Source organism: Martes martes (genome assembly GCF_963455335.1).
Source record: "Martes martes genome assembly, chromosome: 1".
Classification (NCBI taxonomy): Eukaryota; Metazoa; Chordata; class Mammalia; order Carnivora; family Mustelidae; genus Martes; species Martes martes.
Genome location: NC_137888.1, coordinates 47,755,685 through 47,775,094, shown reverse-complemented (window position 1 = coordinate 47,775,094; position 19,410 = coordinate 47,755,685). Strand labels below are relative to the sequence as shown.

At 38.3% G+C, this 19,410-nt stretch overlaps 1 protein-coding gene across 1 annotated transcript in view; it reads left to right on the top strand.

Annotated features, from left to right (window-relative positions):
* Positions 1-1,062: 1,062 nt before the first annotated feature.
* Positions 1,063-19,410, top strand: part of TOMM70 (translocase of outer mitochondrial membrane 70) — a 32,507-nt gene continuing 14,159 nt past the window's right edge. The window contains exons 1-4 of the mRNA XM_080808659.1: positions 1,063-1,746; positions 12,951-13,124; positions 15,367-15,493; positions 17,087-17,196. Coding sequence (XP_080664785.1) covers positions 1,420-1,746; positions 12,951-13,124; positions 15,367-15,493; positions 17,087-17,196 — 738 coding nt within the window. The 5' untranslated portion in view covers positions 1,063-1,419. The remainder of the gene's footprint in view (positions 1,747-12,950; positions 13,125-15,366; positions 15,494-17,086; positions 17,197-19,410) is intronic.

Here is a 19,410-nt window from a genome sequence, read left to right as displayed (position 1 = left end):
AAATCCTGTTGCGCCCAAAAGCAAAATGAACCTTTGTAAATTTTTAATATAAGGGGCTGCAGACCAGTATACTTGATATGTGGAGCCATAGCTCTGGATTCATTCTCTATTAATACTAGTCTTTTCTTACTGAAAATACTATGAAATCCGAACAATTCCTTGCAAGGGAAATTCTTGTATTTTAAGACGTCTGGTGCAGAGCATGGGGAAAGGACTTGCCAAAGCTACTCGATATATGAGAGCTATGAATTGAAATTTCGTTATGGGAATGAAGCAAGAAAGCTGAAGACAGCTAATGCAAAACTCGCAAGGCGGTGGGCGGATCAGAGCACTACGGAGGGCGCGGGTGTTCCAGGGATCGAGACGTGGGCTGGGATGTCAGGAGAAATCCAGCACAAGGCACAAATATGTACAGGAAAGCTGCAAGCAGGTGAGAACTCTGGGTCTTCGCATTTCTACCCACTCAGTTCAAGAACTTCATTAACAACACACAGACGTCATCGCTTTCGTAACTGGTGCAGACGGTGAACCGCGGGGACTCTGTTCAAGCCGTTTTGGCGGAAGCCAATTTAGATTTGCCCGTTTCCACCCTGTCTCATTTCTACCATCTGCCGTTGCCCCCAGCAATTTCAAATTCCTCCATACTACAATCCGGCCACGGTAGAAATAAGGAAATCGATGATACAACAGACTAGCTCTAGCTGAGTTCTTCCTTCACACACCTTTAACAGTCCTTTTAATCCGTTGGTTTCCAGGACTTCATAACCAAACTACCGGCCCCAAAGAACTAAGAAGCGCCTACGTGGCGGTAATGGGGAAACGAAGCCCAAGTTCCACCAATAAACTGGGCTATCGGGATACGCCCCGCCCACCATTCCTGCCAACCAGTAACATTCACAACTCTTCCACTACTCCCGCCCGTTCTTGGGATCGCTGCATATCCTGCACTGCTCGCCTGCGCACCGTACATCCACCGTATGTGCGTCCCTCCTCCTTTTCCCCAGATAAGAGGTCCCTCTGAAGGCGGAGGGAACAACAGTGGCTACCACCGGAAGCCCAAGATCCTAGAAGCTAGTCTCACAAACAGGAGCGCAGCAAAAGGAAAGAGAAAAGGCCACTAACGACGCCCCCTCCCGCCCTGTTTCCCCCTGACCCGGAAGTAATTTCCCCCTCTTCTCTTCACTCCGCCCCCCCACCACCCCGTCTACGGTTGAGAAGGGAGGAAAGGGACGGCTGGGTCTGGCCCGGCATGCCCTAGGCTTCCGGTGACCTCTGGCCCTTTTCTGTCGTCCGCTCTCGCTGTCTAGCGTGCTCGCTAGCCCACGGCTTTCCTTCCCTCCCTCTGGTGTTCCTTCGTACGCTACCTGGTGACTGAGGCGCCCGCGACCAGCAGGGAGGCGGCGGCGGAGGACATTCGTCATGGCCGCCTCTAAGCCTGTGGAGGCGGCGGTGGTCGCGGCGGCTGCGCCTAGCTCCGGGAGTGGGGTGGGCGGCGGCGGCGCGACTGCGGGCCCTGGCACTGGGGGCCTACCGCGATGGCAGCTGGCGCTAGCAGTCGGGGCGCCCCTGCTGCTGGGCGCAGGTGCCATGTACCTGTGGAGCCGGCAGAGGCGACGCCGGGAGGCTGGGGGCCGAGGCGATGCCGGCGGTTTAAAGCGTAACAGCGAACGGAAGACCCCAGAGGGCAGGGCCAGTCCGGCCCCGGGCAGCGGACATCCCGAGGGCCCCGGTGCTCACCTGGAAATGGTGAGAGAAACAGCCTTGGGCTGTGGAGGTGGAACCCAGCGGGTGCAGGCTTTCCTTGACTAGTTGTGCGGGTCAGGGGGCTTCCCATCAGACGAAAGCTGCCTGGCAGCACGTGGGTTTAGGGAAGCACATTTCTGGCTTCCTTTGTAGGGATTGGGATAGCCCGAGGGCACAAGTTAGTGTTCTTCTTTGATGGTATCCTTTTGGTTTCAAAAAAATACTTGTCTTTTTTCTCAGTGACACAGCATTTATCACTGGCGTTTTGGGTACGGGGGACATTTGCAAATGTGAAGATTGTATTTTGTGAAGGAAGCCAGATTCCATTTACGATTAATACATTGTGGTTGATAGGAATTGTGGTTTCCAAAGCCTAGAACTTGATCCGTAATAACCTTTTAATAATGAGCCACCCCTGTTTTATGAAGTCTCTCAGGGTAGGGGATAGGTAAATACAGTGACTATTGGTTGGCAGAGTGAAATGGTGTTGAGTAGCTTTTTTTTTTTTTTTTTAATCTGTGGGAGCGAATTCTTAAACTTTTTTGGTAGAAGCATGTTAAGTTCATTTTTTAATTTTACCTGAAAATTTACATGATCAAGCCTGACATGCGTGATAAAGATTCTTTGATGTTAGGCCAAGCATCAGAGTATTTGGCGAACTGCTTTGCATGGTTTTGTTACCGACTGTTAAATCCTTTTGGTATCTGACAGCTGTGGGGAATAAGCCTGGCTGCATTTAACAATACTGGCATGGGGTGGGGTGGAAGATTTTATTTGCCTCTCGGATTGTACAGTGATAGTTCAGAGTAAATCAGAGTTCAGAGAAACCTTTGGTCAAATAGCTCCCAAATACATTTGCAAGTCATTTCCATGTTATTCAGTTTAAAGACATGATTTTACTAAGTAGTCAAATAAGCTTTAAAGGAAGTTTTGATGTGGGAGTGAACTACCATAGTTTAATGCCCACTATATGTTAGGCTTTGCTAGGCTGTGAGAGGGCCAGATAGTCTTTGTAGTGGGAGAGTAAAACATTGCCTTTTTTTTTTTTCTTTTTTAATGTAGAAAAGATGCAGTATGGTATGCTGGAAGAGCCATGGACTCTGAGAACTAGGAGATGTGCACTTTGTTGTGGACTCTAGCATAGTTACCTTGGGGAAGTTATTTTATCTCTCTGGTCTAGGGTCATCCACATACTATAAGAGGATTACAATATTTTAAGTCTCGTGTCTTTGCCAGCCCTAAAAATCGTTGCCTCTGAGTGCTGCTAATGAGAGTGTTAATCGGGAGATTCTTTGAATTCGCACTTGTGTGTGTCATTTTCATACATTTGAAATTCTCTGATCATTTCCTATTCCATTTGTTTAATTTTAATCACAGAAGAATAGTGAATGAATGAGAAACACAGAAAAGCGTTTAGTGCTATAATCAATAAACATAAAAATAATTTTTATACATGAAACTTTGTGACATACACACCAAATAATGATATTCTGGCTACACAGACAGACGTAGATGTCTTAGGCATGTCTTTTTTCAAACTTGGGATTTTTTTGAAATGTGCATTTCTTTAAAACATCATTGAGTATAGTAACTTTTTTATCTTTTTTTTTTAATCTGGTTGTTTTTTAATCTGATGATAAAATACATAGTTATTCTGGTATTCAAGTTTTTTTAATGTTACACAGGAGTTATCCCACATGAAATGGTTAGGAACCACTAATCTAAGCACTCTAGAGTGGGAAGGGAGAAATGTACTTAAACATTTTAATTAGGGGGTCACAGACTGAGTAACCTCTGTTTTTAGTCATTTTTTTGAAGTAAAGTAATTCTCTCCCCTTAAACAGGCTTCTAGTTATTTTTTTAAAAATCAGGATGACCAATGACATTCCTATATAACTAAGTACAATGAACACCTTTCAGTCTTTATGTCACTTGATCCTTGGTGATACTTCACATTGTCTTCTCTTAATTTTCATAACTTTTCCTGTGGCTTCTGACATGGTATATTCTGGTTATCTTTGCTTTTTAAAAAATTTCATGGAGGCGCCTGGGTGGCTCAGTGGGTTAAGCCTCTGCCTTCAGCTCAGGTCATGATCCTAGACTCCTGGGATCGAGCCCCGCATCGGGATCTCTGCTAAGCAGGGAGCCTGCTTCCCCCTCGCTCTCTCTCTGTGTGCTGCCCTGCCTACTTGTGATCCCTCTCTCTGTCAAATAAATTAAAAAAAAAAAAAAAGATTCATGCTACCTCCCTTGCTGTTTGTTCTCGGTATCCTTTCCAGGCTCTTTTCTCTGCCTCTTCCTTTTCTTGATCTTCATGTTCTATCATAAGCATTCTTAACCTTCCGCACCCTCACTAGATGCTTGCTTGCTGTATGGGAGTTTTATTTATCTCATATACTGATAGCTTCCTAATTTCTTGTCTATAGCCTAGACCTCTCAAGAGACCCAAAGTTAAGGGGAATTTTCACTTCATTACTTCACAGATATTTCACATCCAGACTCCCCTGTTTTTCCTCAGAGTACCTCTTATCAGTGTTCCTCATCTAACTAGTTTCCCAAGCCAGAGACTTGGATATCATCTTAACTTTCTGCTCCTTGCATGTTTTCCACATCCAGTCCAGGAAAAGATCTAGAAAAGTCTTAAGTCTGACTACTACATTTCCACTGCCATTGTTTCTCAACTAAATAACTGCTCTTCTTATTGTCTTCTAAATCCTTTTTGTCACTGCCAGAATTTGACAGCCCATGCTTAAAATCATTAAGTGGTATTCTGTTATTCCCCATAACATAAAGTTCAAACCCATCATCATTTAGGACCCTCCATAATCTTGATCCTGCTTACCTCTTCAACTTTATCTCTTTTTTTTTTTTTTTAAAGATTTTATATATTTATTTGACAGAGAGAGACACAGTGAGAGAGGGAATGCAAGCAGGGGGAGTGGGAGGGGGAGAAGCAGGCTTCTTGCTGCCCAGGGAACCTGATAAGGGGCTTAATCCTAGGACCATATTCTAGGATCCTAGGATCCATATTCTGTGGAATATGTGAAGGCTAAGACTGGCTCTGTCTCACTGTTGTCTTCTCAGAACCTAATACAATGCTTGGTAGAAAGCAGAGGTTGAGTAAATCTACCAGTGAAGCTTCATTGTTTGCAGGTGTGTGTGTAATTCCACAAGTTGAGTATTTTTTTCAGAACTCCAGCTTTTCACTTTTATTCTACCGGTCAATCCTAGAAGTTGGTATAACAGTCTTAAACCTTATTTAGGCATTCTTTTTTTTTTTTTTTTTTTTTTTTTAATGTATTTGACAGAGAGCGATCACAAGTAGGCAGAGAGGCAGGGAGAGAGAAAGAGAGGAGGAAGCAGGCTCCCTGCCGAGCAGAGAGCCCGAATCAGAACTCATCCCAGGACCCTGAGATCATGACCTGAGCCGAAGGCAGAGGCTTAACCCACTCAGGCACCCAGGTGCCCCTAGGCATTCTTTTTATAAATCACTTGATTTTGGATCAACTACAGCCATAATCCTGCAGAAGCTGTGTTCTTACAAGTGGGTTCTTAGGTAAAGTGCTCTGTACTGTGATTTAGTAGGTGGGGTTGGTTGTAGATTTTTAAAATATAATATGGGAAAGAACTTTATTATTATTTCAGGTATTTTCTTGTTCTCCTAGCTTTTATTCATATAAAAGTAACAGTTGGTTGTTAGAGTATTTTAAAAGACCGTTGCTCATGCTGTAAGTTTTCAACCGTTGATTGCTATTTCTTTTAAGCTGAAACTCAAATTTTAAAATATGCTTTTGGAATTTGGTAAATTTAAGGAAATGAAACCATTGAAAAGAAACACTATCAAACTAAAGTGTCAAAAGTATATTTTAACTGGATATAAGTGTGTAATTATGAGGATACCCATTTTATTTTCTTATACACAGATTCCAGTTCATTTCCTTTCACAGTGACTATATGTGATCATCAGAATAATATTTTATAAATACTTGCTAAAAATTTATAGTGAGTTCTTATTGCCAAATGTATATCATTGAAAGCTTTCTGTAATGTAGTCAATGTTACCATTGCAGGACTTGTTTTAAAGGACTCTTTCAGGTCTCCTGAATTTCTTGTGTGTGTAAAGTAACCTTCACTGACTGTCAAACCTTGATTTTTTTTTCTAACTTTGTATTCCACTACATTTACTGTTATTAAATATCTGTCACTTTTGTCTTAAATGTTAATTGTTTTCCAGAACAGATATGTCTCTACAAAAGGTGTGAGGCAGATTCCTAGGTTTTGCCTCTCATTTGACAAGTTCTAGCAGTGTTTGTAGAAGAGAGGAGACATACATACTACTTTTCTCATTGTTTCCTTTTAGATTTATTACCTGAGTTATTTGTTTTTAATTCTTGTGTTTTACCCACATAGTTTAGATGTATGTGTTTATACATATATATGCAATTGCTCTTTGGTCCTAATAATTTTCTGGTTATTACACAGTACACTAATCACCTAATGTACATTTTCCTGATGTGAATCCCCCTGATGGGATTTCAGGGGGGTTTTTTTGTTTTTGTTTGTTTGTTTGTTTTGGGGGGGGGATTTCAGTTTTTTTAATCAGTAGTAATTCTGTAGAGAAGCTGCCAGTCTCCTTGTTTGTTTCTTACACTGCCCCTGGTATTTCTTCAGAATAAAGACTATCCTGTTGGTTGTTGTACAGTGGAGTTACATCAAATGTGCTTTTAACTAAAATGAATTCAGTTATAATAGCTTGGATTAAAGAAAAAGGTCTAATTGTGGTGATGATTCTCTTTGTCTTTTCATATAAAGACCTTTTGCCCTAGAGTCAGTACTGAGCAAGATAGGATATCTGAATCTGTTTTCTTTGATTTAGTTCCAGAAGGCAAATCTGGGTGTGATTCTAATGATATTCTTGATAAAACATGGATGATGATCCATGTAGTACAGAAGTAAAGTTTAGGCGACCTGGAGTCAGATTGCTTGAATTTGAATCCTCCCTTAGGCAAATTAGTCTTTCCAGCCTTCAGTTGCTTTATATGTAAAATGAGGAAAGTAATAGCACCTACCTGGCATCCCCAGTGGAGTACTTTGTTAAAGATTCTTCAAAAGTAATTTTGGCTTAATGCATTGACTTCAGGATTCCTTATAAGATTTGGTGCCAAATTTTTGTTGAATTCATTTAGCAGAATCACATCAAGTCACAGAGTTGACTCTGCTGGGCAGTTAATACGAAGAGATGAAACTTACTCAAAGTGTGGATGGAAAAAAACAAAGTTTTCTAGTAGCCTATTGGAAATTATACTTTATGTGACATACTGGGCAGATGTAAATATCTTTTTCATAATCCATCTGTATTCTTACCAGTATTCACAGAGTTTGAATTTATGCCCATTTATGGAAATTGAGTATATGGCTGAAGTAAGGTTTAAGAGTCCTTATGTAGGTAATAGTAGCGGAAAGTTATTGGAGGGTTTTGAGCAAGGAATGACATGATACAATTTACTTGTTAAAAGAATTTTCAGGGCACCTGTGTGGCTCAGTCGGTGAAGCACCTGTCTTCGGCTCAGGTCATGATCCCAGGGTCTGGGATCGAGTCCTGCATAGGGCTCCTTGCTCAGCAGGAAATCTGCTTCTCCCTCTCCCCATTGCTCCCCCTCCTTATACTCTCTTTGACAAGTAAATAAATAAATTTCTTTCAGATCAATTAGAAAATAATTTGTAATAAATGCAGAGAGGTACATTTTCACAGAGTTTTAGAGTAAATATTATGGAATGTTAGCGCCTTAAAAAGACTATCCAGGGACGCCTGGGTGGCTCAGTTGGTTAAGCGGCTGCCTTCGGCTCAGGTCATGATCCCAGCGTCCTGGGATCTAGTCCCACATCGGGCTCCTTGCTCCGCAGGGAGCCTGCTTCTCCCTCTGCCACTCTGTCCGCCAGTTCACACTCACTCGCTCTCTCGCTCTCTCTCTGACAAATAAATAAATAAAATCTTAAAAAAAAAAAAAAAGAATACTGTCCTTAAAAAAAATAAAAAGGGGGAACCTGGGTGGCTCAGTGGGTTAAAGCCTCTGCTTTCGGCTCAGGTCATGATCCCAGGGTCCTGGGATCGAGTCCCGCATCGGGCTCTCTGCTCAGTGGGGAGCCTGCTTCTCCCTCTCTCTCTGCCTGCCTCTCTGCCTACTTGTGATCTCTGTCTGTCAAATAAATAAATAAAATATTTAAAAAAAAAATAAAAAAAAAAAAATAAAAAAAAAAAAAATAAAAAAAAAAAAAAAAAAATAAAAAGACTATCCAAAGCAAAAGTGATTTCCAATAAGGTAAATGGCTTTATCGTCTTTTAAATCTCCCTAGTAGCTTTTACATATGCAAATGGACCATATGAAAGATACTAGCATTTCTGGATATTCCCATTATGTTTTAGATCTGCATATCTTCATTTCTCATTTATAAAAATATGCTTTCAAAATTAATTGTCTTTGGGCTTATTTCTTCACTTCAGTCTTTAATTCTGAAAGTTAACTATTGTAACTCGAGAATGTAGACTGGTGGCAGAGGGTGGGAAGTGACTGAAAAGTAGTACAAAGGATTCCTGTAGGATATAATTAAAATACCTCAAAAAGAATTGTTAGTTGTGTGTTTCCTAATATAAACTTTTTGTCTGGTGCATATATTTTCATTTCTGCCTGGTTTTCACCTCAGAGCTTATGAAAATAGGGTCTAGTTCCTGACATAGGAGAAGGTTGACATTATGTTAACCAGCTTTTTGTCCTAAATTTTATCAGCAGGCTGAAATAATTAGTTTTTCTGTACTGTCCCTGTTGTAATTCCATTCTTTCTCTGCATTTTTATCCACGAAGGGAAGTAGTAGGACAGAAAGTAATGGGGCAGGCAGTGAACTTAGGGTAATATGGATGTTAACCAAGATTATCTTTCCAAAAATGTAGTTTGGCTGCTTTCCGGGGTGGCAGTGGAGGAGCAGTGGAGTATAATTTGCAACTTAGTGATTTGCCTATGTAATTTGATCCTTTTCCACAGTGTCATCCAGATCATTGTGGGGATTGGGTTTTGTTTCTGTTTTTGTGGGGTTTTGTTGTTTTGGGGAGCGTTGTCGATGGGGTTTTTGTTTTGTTTTGTTTTTAACAGTATAATAAGGAAGGGAAATTAATCAGTCTGATCTTGGCCTTAAGATTTAAAGAATCTTTTTTTTTTTTTTTTTTAAAGTACTCTCTACACCCACTGTGGGGCTTGAACTCAGAACCCCAAGATCAGGAGTCGCATGCTCTAATGACGGAGCCATCCAAGCACCCTGGAGTAGAAGAATTTTTAGTAATTTTAAAAGGAGCTATTATAAAATTTGACTAAGTGGAGGAAAATAGCTAAGTGAAAGATTCACTTTATTGGTTTTAAGTTGATTTAGACTATGCTGAATAAAAGTAAGAAGTGTCTATCCTAAGTAGAAGAAGGAAGCCTTGTGTACTCATTTCTCTGTCTTAACTTGTCAGTCCTTGCTATGACTGCTTTTTCTGGTATTCTGTATGGTAGTATTTAGCCTTAAACTTCTAGTAGACAGAAAAGAGTTTATTGCTATTTCTGCTAATGAAACAAGGTCATTACTCTGTCCAGAAAATGTTTTTTATCTCATCTGCAAATCTTTCTTTAAAATACTAAATAAATCTTCAGTAGGACTGTAGTCAAATATACTTCTTACATGCTTTTAAAATGCTACATTATTTTCTATATAAACAGTCCCTAGTGTTTAAGGATATGTATTAGCCATGTTCTAAATGACTTAGAAACATTGTAAACTTTTTGCCAGGAATTGGAAGAATGTTTTTCTTGATACATAATATCAAAAGTAACTGAGTTTCATTATTTTGAAGTTTTATTAGGCACAGAAAGATTTGTAATTATGATGTGTTCTTGGCAGATTGTGCCTTTTATCAATATAACTGTCCTGTGTTCCATCTAAGACTTTTTAATAGTTATTTGTCTGATACTCCCTTCTATTTCTTAGTGTTTGCCTTCGTAACCTTTTTTACATTCGTTTTGACCTGTCACTTTGTTTTAGGTCATGAATAGGCAGCATAGTTTTCTAATAAGGAGATTTAACCTTTTCACATTATTGTTATTAACATATTTAATGATCCTGCTATATGTAAGCTGCCTTTTTATCCCCACCTTCCTATTTGTATTGGTCATTTGTCCCACTTTGGGGTTCATTTTTAGTGGTAAGGAAATTGTACCACCTCTATTTCTGTTCTTGTGTTCAACCTTAAAAGCTAGTTTGGCTAGGTATAAGATTGTAAATTGAGAATAATCTTTCTTCAGAACTTTAAGTTGTTACTTCTTGTGTTTTTTAGTACCTCATGTTTATGACATTCTAATACCAGTTTGGTTCTTTTTCCTTTGTGGATAGTCTGTTTTTTCAATCTAAAAACTTTCAGGACTTTCATTGGGAGATTTCACTGTGATGTGTCTGAAAATGTGTCATTTCAGCTCCAGGAATTTTTCTAGTATTTCCTTAAACACACTGTTCTGTGCCTCCCTTTCTAAACTCCAGATAGATAGATGTTGGAACATCTGAATTTATACTCCATGTCATTTAACTTTTCCTCCAAACTTTTCACCTCCCTGTCCTCTGTTTTCACTGCATTCTGGCAGATACCTTTGCTCTACCTTTTACTTGTTAATTTGCTCCTCAGTTAAGCCCATTCTAATATGCAGTCCCAGACCATCTATTGAGGTGATTACAATAATCCTTTTTTAATTTTTAGGATATCTAATTAGTGCTCTGGAAAGGCCGCCTCTGTTTTTCCAATTTTTAGAGGGCATGGGAGAAAGAAAATCTTAAGCAGGCTCCATACCCAGCACAGAGCCCAACACGGGGCTTGATCTCACTACCCTGAGATCATGACCTAAGCCAAAGTCAAGAGTCAGACACATAACTGACTGAGCCACCTAGGCACCCCAAAAGCAGCCTCTTTTTTAAAATGACTGTGATAGCCTCTTATTCCTCTGATACTAAATTTTGTTTGCTTGGTTTATCCTGCTTTTCTCAAATACTAGTTTCTATTTGAGTTGGGAGCCTCTCTCTCATGTTAGCAGTACTCAGTGTGGTCTCTTGGAAGACAGCAGGTATTCTTGTCACTTGTCTCTTGAATGTAGTCGATCCTTGCTCCTTCCAGATGACTGAGCCCTACTCCAGTCTGACTTCTGCATCTCTCAGTGGAGTGGGAAGACTGTTGAGGTTGCTTCAAATGCAGTTTTCTAGCAATCAACGTGATAGTTGTCCTCCTGTAGTCCACAGTCACATAAGAGATTTTCCTGGTTGTCTACTATGGATATTTTGTGCTAAGGATTTTTACTGTCAGAGTTTTTGAAGAATGATTAAGGCTTTTGACAAATGGAAGATTTTATATTCATCTTTTAATTAATTTGTGGCTTATTTGGTTCTTTTCATCCTCCTACATCCTAGTTTTAAAATATGTTCCTTATTGACACTAGCCAGCTTAAACTAACTGTTTAATATTCTGAGCTTAGGAGGTGCCTGACTGGCTCAGTCAGTAGAGCATGTAGCTCTTGATCTAAGGGGTCATGAATTTAAGCCCCATGTTGGGTGTGGAGCCTACTTTTAAAAAATGTATTAATATATCTGAACTTAGATGAATGCAGTTTCTAAGAAATCTTTGGATGCTACTAAAAAGTAACTATAGTTGTACTCAGACTAAAGGAAAAGGGGGAACAAAAGGTAAACAAGGGGAAAGCCACAAAGAAAAATGAAGCAAGAGTAAGGAGAAAAAGAGCACAATTCCTAGTAAGTTATTTATAAGAGCAGCTACTTTTGCTCTTTTTTTTGTCAGTTCTTACCTGTTGAAGACCTATAGGTTCTTCCATAATCACATATTTGTTAAAGTTGGATGATGCTGGCAAACAATAAAGTTTTGGGGAAAGACGTGCCACAAAGCTCTTAGACTTAGTAGCTAGAAACTAGATAACTGGAATTGTCTCCAGAATGCTTCCCAAATGTTGACTGAGGTATTCACAGCTGTCCTCAGTGCTAACTGCCAACTCTTCCATATTGTATATGAATGAAGTATGTGATTTGGGTCCCCCAGAAAAATTCTGAGGCAAAGATGGGAGTACAAAAAATTTGCTGATGTACAAAGATTTGGGATAAGAATTGTAATGAAGATGGCAAAGTGTTTCTATTATCTGTTCTACACAGTTGACAATAAGCCTAAAAGAAAAATAGCAATGCACACGAATAAATGGTTTTCAGAATAAGAAACGTCATGTCAATATGGTCATAAACATGGTCAATAAACATGAATTTCAGATTCATTAATAATGAGGAAATGCAAATCAAAATATTGGAATATTACTTTATATCATAGTTTTTCAATGAACTTGGCACTAATAACATTTGGATCTGAAAATTCTTTGTGTTGGGGGGCTGTCCTGTGCATCACAGAATGTTTAGCAGCATCCCTGGTGTCTACCCACCAGGCTAATAATAGCAGCTATTCACCCCTGCCTCCTGCAGTTGTGACAATTGAAAATGTCTCCAGACATTGTGAAATGTGTCCTAACCAGTAAAATCACCCCTTACTGAGAATCCATTAGACTGGTAAAAATTAGCTATCCCAACTCTTGCTTGACGGGAATGGCAGGAAAGTGGATCTTTACATTTAAAGTATTATAGCAATTTTTTTGAAATTAAAAATACATAAACCTTGTGGGATGTAAGAAAGAACACAGATGAACAAATGGGGAAGGGAAAAAGAAAGAAGAGAGGGAAACAAGCCATAAGAGACTCTTAACGATAGAGAACAAACGGAGGGTTGATTGAGGAACCTTGGCGGGGTGGGGTGATGGACTAAATGCGTGATGGGTATTAAGGAGGGCACTTGTGATGAGCACTGAGTGTTGTATGTAAGTGTTGAATCACTGAATTCTACTCCAAAAACCAATTGCACTGTATGTTAACTAAATAAAAACTTGTAATATGAAAAAAAGTACATAAACCGTTGGTTTAGCAATCCTAGTACTGAGACTTTATCCCATGAAGATACTTACATGAAGCAGTGTACACTGTAAACAACCACTCTACCTCCCCATTTTTCTTCTGTCAGTTTATCACTGTTTTAATCACTGATCTGAATCTATTCCTGTGTATTGGTAAGTGTTATTTCCTCTCATTTTAGAACTCTCTTGATAGAGCCCAAGCAGCCAAGAACAAAGGCAACAAATATTTTAAAGCAGGAAAATATGAACAAGCTATTCAGTGCTATACTGAGGCGATCAGCTTGTGCCCTATAGAGAAGAACGCTGACCTTTCCACATTTTATCAAAACAGAGCTGCTGCCTTTGAACAGTTGGTATGTATCTTAGGGGTTTTTTTCTTCTTTTTGCTTGCTTTATTTGCATAGTGTTTCATTTAATACCAGCCAGATCTAATCAATTTTCTGAACAATTTCAGTTGTTTTGAAATTACAGGCTTTTTGTTTTCATATCCTTTAATTACATAACTTTTTTAAGAATAGATTTTAGTTTTGCTGGTTACAAATATAACCCAAAGTTATATATATCAGATTTTATAAAATTAGATGATACAGAAAGCTACAGTTTCTGGTGACCCCAACCTTCTCAATAATTTGAGGCTATTATTTCAACTTTTTGTCTCGATACGTGGGGTTGAGGGAAACCATGTATTATTGTAACATATTCTTTCAGTTGCCACTATATCTTATGCAGTTTTTCTTAGCACATGCAGATTTGTCATTCTTTCTGAAATGCTGTATATAGTAGCTGTTGTATAGTTGTGTACTGAGAACATCTTCCTATTGATGAACATTTGGATTGTTTCCTATTTTACCTATTGCATTCAGTGTTTGAATAAATATTCTCATATAAGTATTTTTTGTATACTTTTGGGAGGATAAAATTCAAGAATAAAATTCTAGAAATGGAAATATAAAGAAATAGCATCAGTACCTACTCCCAACAATAATATATGAACATACTTGTTTTCTGTCATTCTCACCAACTTATATTCTCAGTCTTGATAATATTTGCCATTCTCGTAGGAGAAAAATACTGTCTCTCATTGTTTTAATTTACAGTTCTTAAGATGTTGCTAAAGTTGACTGTCCTTTTCTGTGGTTATTGGGCAGTTGTATTCTGCACATTTATTTGTTCAACCAAATTTTATGGACCATTTCCTATACAGAAGGTTACTGCGGTACGAGCTGGGTTTGTAAGAGCAAACAGTTATGCATGGAGCTCAAGTTTTGCTAAACAGCAAACTACTAAATAACATTTTCATAAATGCTTTTAAGAATTAACCTGATCTTTAATAGAGGAATGACTGGAGATGGGGTTGGAACATAAAACAGTAGAGAAGACAGTGTTAGAAATAGAGGAAACCATATGTGTAATTGCTCTGAGGCAGGAAGGAGTTTGGTGTGATTAAAGAATTGTAAGGGATCCTGGAGTATAGAGAGATCCAGTTGGAGAGGTAGCAGAGGGCAGATGAGAAAAAGCCATGCAAAGGTAAGGAGATTGGATTTGATTCTGAGTGTAAAGGGAAATACTTAAGGATATTAAGTAGGGCAGGAACATCCTCTAAAATTGTTTTCAGTGTTCTGTCAAGAATATATTATAGGGAGGCAAGAGTGGGGACAGGGAGACCAAATAAGGATGCTGTTGTAGTAGCCTAGGTAAAACATAAAAGAAAGCTGAGACCAACGACTTGCTATTGTTGTATTGGACGTGAAGGATAATGAAAAGCAGGAATGTTAATAATGGTAGAATGGGGAAGGAGTTAAACAGCTAAGTAGAAGTTGAATTAAGAAATGTCTATTTTAAGGAGAGTGGTTTGGTCTAAAGAGAACCATCTAAATTTAGATTTTATATAATGCCAGGACAATAGATATAATCACCTAGGGAGAGAGAGTAGAGATGAGGCCGTGAATGTTCCACGTGTAGAACTCGGGGGAGGGGGAGAATTTAGCAAAGGACATTGAGAAGGAGCACCCATTGAGGTAGACAGAAATCAAGTAGAGAGGCTGTTCTTTGGAGGTTTGGCAATAAAGAGGAGCTGAGAAGTGGGGTAGTAGCTGTAGGGAATTACAGAATCAAAGGAGGATTTTTTAAAGATGGAAAATACTGGAGTGAGTGTTTTTATGCTCATGGGAATGCTTTAGTAGAGATGTAGATAGATGCAAAGGAGAAGCAGTGAACAGGGCGAAGTCCTTGAGTGGGGACAATATGGATCACAGGTGGAGAGGTGGCCTTTGATGAAGAGGGGCACTTCCTCACTTTTAACAGCAGGGAAGGAGATGATATGAGCACAGAGATGCAGGTAGGTTTGTAGATTTGGTGGTAGAAAGATGGCCTAAGTAGGTCCTATGCCTGTTTTTGAAAACCAGATTGCTTTTCTTTATTACAGGTATTTATATGAGCTGTTATAATATATTGTGGATATTAGCTCCTTTTATGTATTAGGAATATTTTGTGTGTTCTAGGACTCTTAATACTCAGCCTGTTAAGTTTCCAAAACTGATTTCTCTTGAACAGTGCTTCCTTTAGTGTGACTTTTTTTAATACTTTCAATTACAGCAAAAATGGAAAGAGGTGGCACAGGATTGTACAAAGGCTGTTGAACTTAATCCCAAATATGTGAAAGCTCTCTTTAGACGTGCAAAAGCCCACGAGAAGCTAGACAATAAGAAGGAATGTTTAGAAGGTGAGGGTATTTTTGTGTTTACATATGAAAATTACTAAAGGCTTTGTAGTCATTGATAAATTTATATGAAACTCTGCTTGTGAGTAGAGAAATCACTTGGATTTAAAAGTTAGATTCTTCCCTAACTGAGAATTTGTTTTCTAGTTTAAATTGAGATTGCTGGTACTTGAGTATTTGTTCTCAATTATGGAATTAAATTAGTATTCAGATTTGAAGTTTACATCCCATACATTTTTAACTGGGCAAATAATGAGCCTCAGTGCAATTCCATGAATAAGAAATAAGAAAATAGGTTTTAGTAAGTGATAGTGTTGCTAAGATTCTGCATATTTTCGGTGATTATCCTATATAAATGTGAAATACTTTTGAGATGAATCATTAAAGAAAACATTTGGTTTTTGCTCTTGGTATTTTCAAACATGATTTTTATACCCGATTGGAAAGTATGTAGTTGGTACAAAGGATCAAGTGAATTTCCATTCTCAGTAAATGCTGTAAATATTCTGCGGGCTCTAATTGGCCATATTTGCTTCCAAAACTTCAATTACAATATATAGGCCACTGGCTTTTAAAGTACATTTTTGTAGGTGACATGGAGCTTAACCAAAGTGATTTCTGCAAGTTTAAATTACTTTAAAAGCATCAGTAATCAGATTTTGCCAAAACTATTTTTAATAACATTATTTAAAAGGAAAAAGCCATTTTATTTATAAAGTCTGGATTACCAAGTGAGGGTGGTTTAAAGAATGTTTAGAAAAGTTAGGTTTTGTGGTGTCATGTACTTTGGTGATGGGTGGAAGGACAGTTGCTTTGGAAAAGAGAATTCTGAGTTTTCAGCCAGCCCTTGAAGTTACTAACAGTTAATAATTGGTAGGAAGGAGGTTAAGTGGGTTTTAGATAGAAGGAAGGGGATGGGAAAAAGACATTGGCATTGGGATTAGCCAGGTTATCAGGGGAACATACAGAAGATTGACTTGTTTGGAGGATTTGGAAGTTTGAGAAACTGAATTCAGAAAGAGTGGGAACAGCCAGTGTTTGAGTATTCTGAAAGGTTGAGAGTTTTAGGAACCACTGATTTTTTAACTTTGAAACCACTTTATCTTGAGCTGTGGCATAACCAGATGAAAATGGTTATTTTGCAGCAGATTTAATTGAGAACTCTTGGCCAGATGGCTTTGGACACAAGGAATAACTCTGAGGCCTATAAAAAGAATCAGACATGAGAGAGCCACATTTCATTGATTTGGCCTTTAGGTACTGGCCAGAAGAGAATCTTCCTGGATTCCTTGTTTATTTACTATGTAGAATGTGAGAGTGGTGAGAAACATCACAAACCATGCAGTATAGTCCCTTGGATTTCACAGGTGAGGAAAGCAAATAACCAGAGAAGTGGAATGAATTTATGAGCTTTGAGTTTGGTTATAGAATATATAACACTAAAGTATTGAACAGAATCAATTTATTGGAAATGAAATTGATAGCTACATCAGGCTATCAATTTGGTTTAGCTTTCTGTGGTAACATGGTGCCCATTTCATGCTGCTGATCATCTTTGCAATAATTTTATACTTTTATTTTTTCCATCATTTCTAGATGTCACTGCTGTATGTATACTAGAAGGGTTCCAAAATCAACAAAGCATGCTGTTAGCTGATAAAGTTCTTAAACTTCTTGGAAAAGAGAAAGCCAAAGAAAAATACAAGGTAAGTCTGAGTTGGTCAATAGAGGGAACATACATTATGAAGGGTCATTTTTAATTTCCACTGCTTAAACTTGGATGTGATAGTAATGGTAACAACTGAAATTAGATCTGGATTGTATTTTTTTCCTGTAATCTCAGGCTTTTGTGGCTTATCTTTTCAAAATAAGAATGTTAAATGTAGGCTATATCCAATATGGTATCTGGAGGATACTGAAAGAATTCATCTATATTAGGGGTCACCAAATAAGGCCTATGGGCCACATCCAGTCTGCCCCCTGTTTGTATAAGTAATGTTTTAACTAGGAAACAGCACTAGACATTGTTTTTGGCTGCTTTTAAGCTTTAACAGCAGAGTAGAGTGGTTGTGACAGAGACTGTATGGCCTGCAAAGCCTAAAATACTTATTATCTCATCTTTTACAGGAAAAATTTGCCAATTCCTGCCTATATCATTAAGGTTTTTAAAGATATAATATGTAAATTGGCACTGGTTTTAGGCAGTCTGTAACAGATGACTTAATTCATGAAACATTTATTGAACAAAACAATTTTAGGAGGGTGGGTAGCTGTTGTCCTTGCCCTTACAGAATTACAGTTTAGTTAGAGAGACCATTAATGAGTGTGAAAGGCATGATACAATGAAGTGTCATGGAGGGCTATAAGTAGAGTGCCATGGGACTACCACAAGCATCACTAAATATCACTGGAGGTATTCTGCTAAACTTCAGTAATATTAAGGCAGTTGTTCCTTTTTTCTTGAAGGAAACTTTTAAATTGACTTCAGTAAGCTGTATGTTTGTTTTTTTTAATTTTGCACTCCTGAATATTCACTGAGTTAAACAGTTAAAACAGGTTTCTTCACTGCAAGACTTTCATGTGCTAGGATATATTGTGAATCTTCAGAAGAAATGTAGCTGTAGTGGTGTAGTTGTTCTCAGTCTCTTTAACCTCTAGAACCCTTTTTTCCCTTGATCATTTCTTAGAACAGGTTCCTCAAAACACTGTGTAAGTACCATGTAATAGACTCCCAACCTCGAAGGAGCCTAGTTTCCTTGTGTGTATTTATATAATGCTATTGTTGAGTGATTGTACTGGTTGGACTTCAGGGTGGTAAGAAAATAATAAGATAAGATAACCCACATTTACACAGGTTCCAAATCAGTTTCCACTTAATTTTTTTTTTTTTTTTTTAGTTTTTATTTGTTAAGTAATCTCTGCACCCAACATAAGGCTCAGATTCACAACGCCAAGATCAAGAGTCACACACTTTTCCAACTTGAGCCAACCAGGTGCCCCTCCACTTAGATTTTCTAATTTGTTTGTATGCCACCTTTGTGACACAAAATCACAAATACTTTTTTTTTTTTTAAGATTTTATTTATTTATTTATTTAACAGAGAGATCACAAGCAGGCAAAGAGGCAGGCAGAGAGAGGGGGACACAGGCTCCCTGCTGAGCAGAGAGCCCAACGTGAGCCTTGATCCCAGAACCCTGGGATCACGACCTGAGCCAAAAGGAGAGGCCCAGCCCACTGAGCCACCCAAGCACCCCACAAAATACTTTTTACATTATTGTTTTTATTTTTACAACAACCCTGTAAGATAAATAAGGCAAGTATTTTTATTGCCATCTGGAGATGAGAAAACTGAAAATGACATGTACCAGGTCACATGGCTAATAAGTGGCAGAGCTAGAATTTGTATCTGGTTCCTTTGATACTTATTTACTTATTAAGTCCATTGCTTACATTGTTTTCATTTTAAATTTGTAATTCTCTGCGGAAGGCAGGGAGGAAATAGTAAACTAAAGACGTTAATGATTTACTCAGTCTTTGGTACTGCTTTATAAAGTGGCAAATGATTGCCAGTGTATATTCCTATGCACAGTCTTTAGTGAATACTGAAGTTAAGCATACTTTTCACTTGATGGGTGACCATTTGATTTAAAATATTAACTTGTATAATCCTAGAGTAAGAAATTGAATCTCTTCCCCCAAAATACGGGTTTTCCCTTAGATTTCCTCTGTTTTCTTCCCTCCCAATCTCATCTATCCTAGATTAGGTCATTTACTTACAAAGCCAAATTCCTTTTTTTTTTCCTCTTTCAAATATAAAAGTATTAAATCTACCAAAATAACAGAAATGGTATTTGTTATGCATATGATCTAAAATGTCATATTTCAATTTAAAAATCTTTGAGTTGAATTCTTAAGCTAA